Consider the following 9,558-nt stretch of genomic DNA (forward strand, 5'->3'; position numbering starts at 1 on the left):
GAGGCCAAGGTGAGAGGGCTGTCTGAGCCCAGGGGTTCAGGACCAGCCTGGGCAACATGACAAGACCTCATCTCTACAAGAAATTAAAAAATTAAGCCGGGCTCGGTGGCTCAGCCTGTAATCCCACGCCTTTGGGAGGCTGAGGTGAGTGGATGGCCTGAGCCCGCGGGTTCGAGACCCACCTGGGCAGCGAGACCTCATCTCTACAATAAGTCAAAAAATCAGCCGGGCGTGGTAGCGTGCGCCTGTAATTCCGACTACTCGGAAGGCTGAGGAGGTGGAAGGATCGCCGGAGTCCAGCAGGTGGAGGCTGCGGTGGCCGGGAGCGGCCATTGTGCTCCAGCCTGGGAGACAGAGTGAGACTCTGACTCAAAAAAAGAAAAAAAGGAGGGGGGTTTGAGCCCCAGCGTCAGGTCTTCCCAACCTTGGGGTTGAGTCGGGTCATCCCACTTGCCTGTACCCCGTTTTCTGCTCGAGGCAAGCAGACGCCCAATACCTTCTCCCTGGATGGGAGTGAAAGGGAGACAGACTTGAGGAGGGACACAGACAGGCATTGCCCAGGGAGGCCTTCCCTGGGCTCAGGTGAGGCCCTCGGCTCAGCGCTCCGAGCTCCTTGTGTTCGTAACCGCACAGACACTGGAAACACGCACGTGGCTCTGTCTCCCCAGAGGCTAGAAGCCCCCGAGATGCCGTGTCTAGCCCACCCCCGTCACAGGCCTCCAGTCCGGACCCTTCCCCCAGCGCCAGACCCAGTCACAGCCATCCCGCCTCCACCTGGAAACCTCAAAACCTCACCTGTAGCGGGCTCCTGTCTCCACACAGGTCCCTTCTCCTCCACGCAGCCGCGTTCGCCGGAGATGGCAGCACCTGGGGCGTCCTCGAGGCCTTCCTCACCCCTCCATGTCTGATCTGGCTGCGGGCATGTTGGTTTCATTCTGAACTCTGGAATCCCGCCTGTCCCCGTCACCCTGGACCCAGATGCGTGGGCGGCACTCCCAACGGGTCTCCCTGCCGCCCCTCCGCCCCCACCCCAATCCCAACTCCCCCAGCAGTGGCCAGAGCCCAACACACACTCACCCCAAGCTGCCTCAGGGCCTTTGCACCCGCTCCTTCCGCCTGGACAGCTCCCCACCCTCCCCCCTGCTCATTCTCTGGTGTCTTCATCAATATCGCCTCACCCTCCCAGTCTGGTTTGGGACCCCAGCGCCATGCTGGCACAGGCGCTGTCCTTTGATTTCACTGCCTGTCGCTCCGTGTGCAATTGTCTAGTGACTGAGCATCAGCCTCCTCCAGTAGACTGTCAGCTCCTCACCCCCGTGCCCCAGCATCCAGTATGCAGTAAGCACTTCATAAATGCGCTAAGTGAAGGCGCTAAGCAGACCCTGTGGTGGAGAACACCCGTGTCCTCTGGCCCCCAGGCCCTCCTCGCATCTAACCACCCTTTATTCTCCGTGCAGTCCACGTGCAGCCTCACTCCCGTCCCAGAGTCCAAATGTTCTCGGCCTGGAAGATACCAATGTTCCTGTCTGTTCTGGAGGACCCTGTGCCCACCGTGGCCTCCTTCAGGTGAGTCGAAGGGAATCTTGGATTTACCGTTTAGGGGTGGGGGACAGATAAGCTGGAGAACTTCCCAGACACCTCGATCCTCATGTCCTAGACAAGGAACAGGCAATGCTCAGCCCAAAGATTAAAAACAAAAACACGGCCAGGCTCGGTGGCTCAGTCTGTCATCCCGGCACTTTGGGAGGCCGAGGCGAGTGGATGGCCTGAGCCCGCGGGTTCGAGACCCATCCGGGCAACTTGGCCAGACCTCGTCTCTACAATAAATCAACAATTAGCCGGGCGTGGTGGCGCGCGCCTGTAGTTCCGGCTACTTGGAAGGCCGAGGCGGAAGGATTGCCGGAGCCCAGCGGGTCGAGGCTGCGGTGGCTGGGAGCGGCCACTGCCCTCCAGTCTGGGTGACAAAGTGAGACTCCAACTCAAAAAAAAAAAAACGACAACAGAACAAAAACTCTCAAGTGCTCAAATCCCCCTTGGCCTGTCGGGAGCAGGAGGGTGGGACAGGTGTGGGGGGACAGTTGTGGGTCTGGGAGCGGGGAGCAGGGGAAGGACACATTCCTGGTTGCCTGGTGTGAGCTCTCCCGGATGAACTTGGAGACAAAGGTAAGAGAGCTCAACCTCGTTGAAGTCAACATCCAATAGGTGAGAGACAGACGTGCCAGGTTGTCTTGAAGACAAGATATCTCCAACGTGTGGCTGACATCCGGCGGAAGACCAGAACACGCCCGAGAGAATCTTGGGGGGAGACTGATCCAGAGGGTGGGGGTCATCCTGGGGGTGGGGCAGCCCTCGCAAGACCCAGGGGGAGGGGCCGACCCAACCCACCAGTCCCGTGGCAGGGGCAGCCTTGGATGGAGAAAACCCGCTGGCCACCTCAGCCGGGCCATAGAGCACTGGCCCTCGAGTCCCCGATCCGCACTCACCAGGCGGCCCTCTGCCGGTCCCGTGGCTCCACAAAGCCAGCTTGGGGCCGGGGTCTGTCCCGCTGGCCGTCAACTGTCTTGCTGAGAAATTAACAAGCAGCATTTGGTGCTCTGCTCCGGTCTCTAGAGAGCTGATCCATGAGACACAATCGACTCCCCAAGCCCGGGGCACGGAGGAGATGGGTTTTCTGTGGCAACAGACATGGGGCAAAGGGTTTGGCCAAGGGGGGTGCAATGGGGGGAGTGTCTTATCTTCAGAAGACTCCAGGAAGGTGCCCGCCAGTGTCCAGGGTCAGGAGTTGGGAGCCATCGGTTCAGGATGTCGGGGACTCAGCTGGAAGTTGCAGAGGAGGGAGGGAAGCCTTGCCTGGGGCGAGCGGGCTCCTCTCCGCGTGGAGGCTTGAGGGTCCTCAAACATGGCAGCCGCTCCCCCAGCCCCCTCCCCCACCCCCAGGGAGCGATCTCAGAGGCCGGGGAGGAAGCCTTGGGCGTCACATCCCGGCCCACCACCCCTGGCTGGAAGCACAGCACTGAGACTAGCCCAGATGCTTTAGCGGGGCGGACCCCAGAGAAGGTGTGGACTAGGAACACCATCACGGGGGCCTTTCCAGAGCACGCCTCCTATCCGCCGCTCCCCTCCCCAATCCCCAGGGGCAACGCCTCTCTTATTCCCTGCCTCAACCTCCCCTCCCCGGCCTATCGCCTAGCGCCGCCTTCCAGAACATGCCGGCGGCTTCCTCGTGCCTGTGCCCCTGCTCAGGCCGCTCCCGGGCCTGGGCGGTTCTTCCTCCTGCTTGTCTCCCGGGGAGCGCTCCTCCCCTTCCCAGGCCCGGCTCTGCGGTCCCCTCCCCGCTCAGCCACCTGCCTCCACTGCAGTTCTGGGTCTCGTCCCTCCTCCCACCCATGGCCCTCATCACACCCGGGGCCTCAGTTGCTGTCGGGAGTCTGGTCAGGGCAGGGGACAGGCGGCATCCCCCCGCCACCCCTGCACCCAGGGTGGAGCTCAGCACAGAGCAGATGCCAGAGAAACATGGAGCGTCACAGGCTGGCTCCCCCATCTGGCTCCAGGACTCCAGCCGGCTCCTCCAGGAAGCAGAGGAAATCCCAGAGGCGATTCGCAGAAACTCTCCGTCGCGGGTGGCTAGCTCTTCCTTCACAGGCCTGACCAACCCGGAACCTCCCAGGAGGACTCTCTCTGCCGTCCCTGCCCCAACTCCCCGGACCCCAGGAAAAAGCCCAAGCAGCCCCGCCCTGTGGGTTGTGCCATCAGCTTTCATGCTTCTTCACAGCCGCCCCTGGATGTGAACTTGCAAAGCCCGGGCAGGACAAGTCAGGATGGGAGCCACACCCTTTTCCAAAGAAAGCAGAACGGAAGCTCAGAGAGGCCAAGCAATCTGCCCCCGGCCGCACAGCTAGGGTGAGGGTCACAGCCTCCCAGCCGGGCCTCCAGAATGTGAGGTCAGGCCCGCTGGGGGTGTGGGGTTATCATTTCTAGGGCTCTGTCCTTGTCTCGCCTCTGATGGAGATTTGCCGAAGGGTTGGGGTAGGTTGCCGCTTGGCCTGCTGGGAGTCTGAACGCTTCCTAAATCCTGCCTATTGGAAATCTATCTACCTACGTCTAACCGGTGCTAGGTTCAAAGTGTGTCAGGGTTCGAGAAGTCTAAGCAAAAATGGTGCTGCTGGGGCAAAAAGACCCCGCCAAACTAAGTTGATTCCAGGTCTCTGTAAGTCCCTCCTTTCAGCTAGATAGGAACCCAAGTCTGTCCCGGTCCCTTGCCTCTTTGCCGAAGGTAGTGATGACTCAGCCTCAAAAAGAACACGTCTAGAAAAGGGCCCGCCTCACCACCCGTGAGCCTCGCCTGAGAGTGGAAGAGGAGCCAGTGGGTTCAAGACGGGCTCACAGACACAGGAGCATGACCCTGCAGACGGTGGTGCCGGGAGTGGCCATCCGTTGTCCTCACAGGCTCGCAAAAACAGATCGCGACGCGTGTCGGTCGAGCCAAGCGCCGTGCCTGGGACTGTGTCCATATCCACTCAGGTCCCCGCCACCACCCCAAGAGGTAGATTTTGTTTCTCCCACTCTACAGGTGAGGTCATTGAGGTCCAGAGAGGTCAACGTCCCCAAGGTCATCCAGCTGCTGCAGGCACCAGGATGTGAACCCGGGAGGGCTGCCTGGCCTAGACCCCCCCCAGCCACCTCCCCCTCCATCATGCGCTGCTTCACGGAGGGAAGGTACCGCCACGCTGCCTGGCGAGTCCGGGGAGGCAGAGGCTGGACTGAGGAGCAGCAGTCTCCCAGCCAGGCTGGAGTCTGCCTGTCTGCCCCGACGGAGTTTTTCTCTGCTAATAAATGACTCACCCGTGACAAGGCTTTGAGAGGCTGAAAGCTGACCCGCCCCCTCGGGAAGGCCCGGAAGATAAGGAAGGGATGTGCGGTGTATCCTCCCCTCACGGAAGCTTCCAGGAGGCCCAGGGCCCAAGACTCGGGATGCCGGCCAAGAAAAGGTCCCAGTGAAGCCTCGAGGCAAAGAACACGCGGTCCAGCTGAGGCCCGAGGAGCAGAGGGGCTCTGTGAGACCCCAGGGCTCAGGCCCACGGGCGCACTAGTCCGGCCCGGAACACGGCCAGCGCTCCGCCCCGACCTCGCCGCGCCCTGGTCACCTCTGGAAGCGGCCTGCTGGACGGCCGAGCCGGCCACCCCCTCCTCCCGCACCGGCGGTCCACCCGCCCTCCCTCCCGTGACCCTGGGGTGTAACGGCCTCCTCTCCCCTCTCTTTCAGCGCCGCCATGCTCAACGCCACCTCGCCGGACGCCGAGCTGAACGGGACCCTCTCCCACAGCCAGGGCTGCCTCTCCAGCGAGTGGCTGGGCCGGCTGAACGCCATCCAGGCCCCCTTCCTCTGGGTCCTGTTCGCGCTGGCCGCCCTGGAGAACGTCTTCGTCCTGAGCGTGTTCTGCCTGCACAAGAGCCGCTGCACGGTGGCCGAGATCTACCTGGGCAACCTGGCGGCGGCGGACCTGGTCCTGGCCTGCGGGCTGCCCTTCTGGGCCGTGACCATCGCCAACAACTTCGACTGGCTCTTCGGGGAGGCGCTGTGCCGCGTGGTCAACACCGCCATCTACATGAACCTGTACAGCAGCATCTGCTTCCTGATGCTGGTGAGCATCGACCGCTACCTGGCGCTGGCGAAGACCATGTCCGTCGGCCGGCTGCGCGGCGTCCGCTGGGCCAAGCTCTACAGCCTGGTGATCTGGGCGTGCACGCTGCTGCTGAGCTCGCCCATGCTGGCCTTCCGGACCATGCGGGAGTACGGGGACGAGGGTCACAACGTCCCCGCCTGCGTCATCAGCTACCCGTCCCGCGGCTGGGCGGTGTTCACCAACGTGCTGCTCAACTCCGTGGGCTTCCTGCTGCCGCTGGCCGTGGTCACCTTCTGCACGGCGCGGATCCTGCGGGCGCTGCGCCGCAACGAGATGCAGAAGTTCAAGGAGAGCCAGACGGAGCGGCGCGCCACGGTGCTGGTGCTGGCCGTGCTGCTGCTGTTCGTGGTCTGCTGGCTGCCCTTCCAGGTCAGCACCCTCCTGGACACGCTGCTGCGCCTGGGCGTGCTGGCCGGCTGCTGGGACGAGCACGTGGTCGACGTGATCACGCAGGTGGCCTCCTTCGTGGCCTACAGCAACAGCTGCCTCAACCCGCTGGTGTACGTGATCGTGGGCCAGCGCTTCCGGAAGAAGTCGCGTGAGGTGTACTGGGGGCGGTGCCGCCGGGCGGGGGGCCGGCCCGAGCCCGCCAACGCCGAGAGCTCCGTGGGCACGCTGCGCACCTCCGTCTCCGTGGAGCGCCACATGCACAAGCTGCGGGACTGGGCGGGGAGCGGGCAGTGAGCGGCGCCGGCATGGCCTGGACACCCGGTCGGCGTCTCCGGTGACCTCAACACCCGGTCGGCGTCTTGAATGACCTTGACCACCAGTCGGCGTCCCTGGGTGACCTTGACACCCGGTCGGTGTCTCCGGCGACCCTTTCACCTAGTCAACGTCTCCCCGTGACCTTGACATCCGGTCGGCGTCCCTGGTGACCTGGACACCCCGTCAGCATCTCCGGTGACCTTGACACCCAGTAGGCATCTCGGATGACCTTGAAACCCAGTAGGCGTCTCTGGTGACTTTGATACCCAGTCAGCGTCTCGAATGACCTTGACGCCCCATTGGCGCCTCCGGTGACCCTGACACCTAGTCTACATCTCCTGGTGACCTTGACACCCGGTAGGCGTCCCTGGTGACCTGGACACCTGGTCGGCATCTCTGGTGACCTTGAAACCCAGTCGGCATCTCGAATGACCTTGAAACCCAGTGGGTGTCTCTGGTGACTTTGACACCCAGTTGGCGTCTCCAATGACCCTGACAACCAGTCAGCGTCTCCGGGTGACCTTGACACCCGGTCGGCATCTTGGATGATCTTGAAACCCAGTAGGTGTCTCCGGTGACCCTGACACCTAGTCGACGTCTCCTGGTGACCTTGACACCCGGTTGGCATCTCAAATGACCTTGAAACCCAGTAGGCGTCTCTGGTGACCTTGACAGCCAGTCGGCGTCTCCAATGACCTTGACAACCAGTCCGCGTCTCCGGTGACCTTGACACTCGGTGGGCATCTCAGATGACCTTGAAACCCAGTCGGCGTCTCCGGTGACCTTGACACCCGGTGGCTGTCCCTGGTGACTTTGACGCCCAGTTGGCATCTCCAGTGACCTTGACAACCAGTCAGCGTCTTTGGTGATATACAGGAGAGTCCTCCCTGCTTCGCACACAGCCAAGGGTTCCGTAAACACGACAGTATTTTTGTTCTCATCTGTTGCCAGACCTGGGCCGGCCTGCTCCCTCCCGCCTGGGGAGGGGACCCGGGGGCAGGGACAGGAGTGACTGAGCTTCCCTCCTGCCCCGGCCGCTCAGATCTCCAGGAGAATGGCCGCCTGGCTTGGGCACCGTGGCCCAGCGCATCTGCAGCTGGGCTGAATTGTTGACCCGGTTGATTCACCCACTCAGCTAGGACTTGAGAGGACGATTCCTTGGATTAATGAAGGCTAAACTCTGAACGATCCCCGGCAAGAACCCAGAGGTCAGGGCTCTGACTCACTCACCAATGCACAGGGGGTCTGTGCAAAAGAAGAACCTGAAAAGCACTTATCGAGCACTAGCTGTATCTGCAGCATTGAGGGCTGTAAGCACGAGGGAAGACAGAGACGGTGCCGTCTCTATCTTGCACGAACTTGAAAACTCGAGTGGACGACCGTGCACTTGCCACCGCCATAAGGCGGTTCTCAGCCTGGCGGAGCAGAGCCGTGTGGCGGTACAGACGGCAGAGGGGGCGGAGCCCAAGGTCCAGCTCACAACCTTGTCCCTGCCTCAGTTTCTTCTTCTGTAACACGAAGCTGTTCTGAGGATTTAAAAAGGTCACGGGCATCGAGGACTTTGAAAAGCAGAGGGTGCTGTGTCCACGTAAGACCCGGTGCTGCACACCGAGTTTGCCATAAGGAAAAGACACAGGTTTAGGAATAACTCCGTGAAGGAGCGTCCGCCAGTGTCTGGCACACAGTAGGCGCTCTGTAGCAAGCACTCCCCTCCACCTGTCCTTCCTGCACCCCCCAAGCACGCGTGTGCGTGTGCTCAGGAGAAAGAACTCCCCAAGTCAACCCAGGTAGTCAGCACCCGGCCGCATCCATTCCCTCAACAAGTGTGTTTAGTAGTTGGCTGGCTCTCTCCGGAGAGGCTGGAATTGGAGGGCGAGGAGGACTTGGATGCCAAGAGCCCGTACAGCCTGACCCATCCAACTCTAAATTTGAAAATGGATTTTTAAAAGATTCTTGGTGGGGTGCAGTGGCTCTCACCTGTCATCCCAGCACTTTGGGAGGACCACTTGAGCCCAAGAGTTCGAGACCAGCCTGGGCAACATAGCAAGACTTCATCTCTTAAAAAGTCAAAAACTTAGCCAGGCAGGGTGACGTGCAGTAGTCCCAGCTACTCCAAGAGGCTGACACAGGAAGATCACTTGCACCCGAGTTTTCAAGGCTGTGGTGAGCTGAAAGCTGCACTCCCCTGGGCTACAGATGAGACCCTGACTCAAAAAAAAATTCCCGCCCCAGGCACCCCCTACGCCCCCCCTCCCCTCTACCCCAATAAACGTGCACACTTGTAGCAAGAGAAAAAAACAACAGGTGAAATAAGTAAAAACCATTTAGCATTAGGATGAAGCCAACTACACCTGTGCATGGAAACCAAGGCAGCTGTGAGGGGCGGGTTCATTGGCAGAGCGTGTGCCTGAGGGTCCCCAGGAGGTCCCCAGGTCATTTAGGGGTCTGAGGGACTGCTGGGTGCCCTGTGCCTCGTGTCCATACCCTGACAAAGGACACCTGTCCTGTGGGAGACCCAGGAGCTGTTACATTGTAGAGGAAGCACTTTGCATGCGAACGAGAGAATGGTCGGTTGTGTAGACACGAATCGTTTCTGCGCCACGTCATGAACGGATGAAGCGTTTCTTTTGAAACTCTGTCATGTGTCTTGACTCCCGAGACCCCTGGGACACTGCCCGGGGCACTCGGAAGCCTTTGGGGAGGGCGCCCGTTGGCTTCTGGCCTGCAGATCAGGGGGCTCTCAGCATCTGTGATGGCGTATTCCTGTAGAAAAAGACACGGATGTATGCATGACCCGTCTGTATGCTTAGGAATATGTATGAAAATGTACATTCTCAAATAGAATCAACAAGCAGACGTTTCAGAAAGAGGGTGCAAAGGAAATTAATGATTTGACGGTGTCCCCTCACCCTACATTTCTCCACGGGGGACTCCTGACCAAGCTCCCATCGGGTGCCGGGTGTCAGCACACTGCTGGCCTCTGGGTACCGCTGGGACACGGTTGGCCTTGAACCTGTGCTTGTGGCGACGATGATGGGGTGAGAATGGTGAGGGCCATGAAGGCGTCCTCCAAACGGAAACCTGTCACCAGTGCCCTGCATCCTTGGTATAAGACCCCACAAGGGCCTAGAATATAGGAGTGGCAGGGGGGACTCATTCATTCATTCAT

General features: G+C 60.7%; 1 protein-coding gene across 1 annotated transcript; it reads left to right on the top strand.

The window, feature by feature from the left end:
- Window positions 1-1,492: 1,492 nt before the first annotated feature.
- On the top strand, window positions 1,493-6,368 carry BDKRB2 (bradykinin receptor B2). The gene is made up of 2 exons (XM_008052237.1): window positions 1,493-1,566; window positions 5,264-6,368. Exons 1-2 carry the CDS (start codon window positions 1,493-1,495, stop codon window positions 6,366-6,368), a joined length of 1,179 nt encoding a protein of 392 aa, XP_008050428.1.
- The last annotated feature ends 3,190 nt before the right edge of the window (window positions 6,369-9,558 follow it).

This window comes from Carlito syrichta, unplaced genomic scaffold, assembly GCF_000164805.1.
Source record: "Carlito syrichta isolate Samal-C Ts95f unplaced genomic scaffold, Tarsius_syrichta-2.0.1 Scaffold69333, whole genome shotgun sequence".
NCBI classification, from domain to species: domain Eukaryota; kingdom Metazoa; phylum Chordata; class Mammalia; order Primates; family Tarsiidae; genus Carlito; species Carlito syrichta.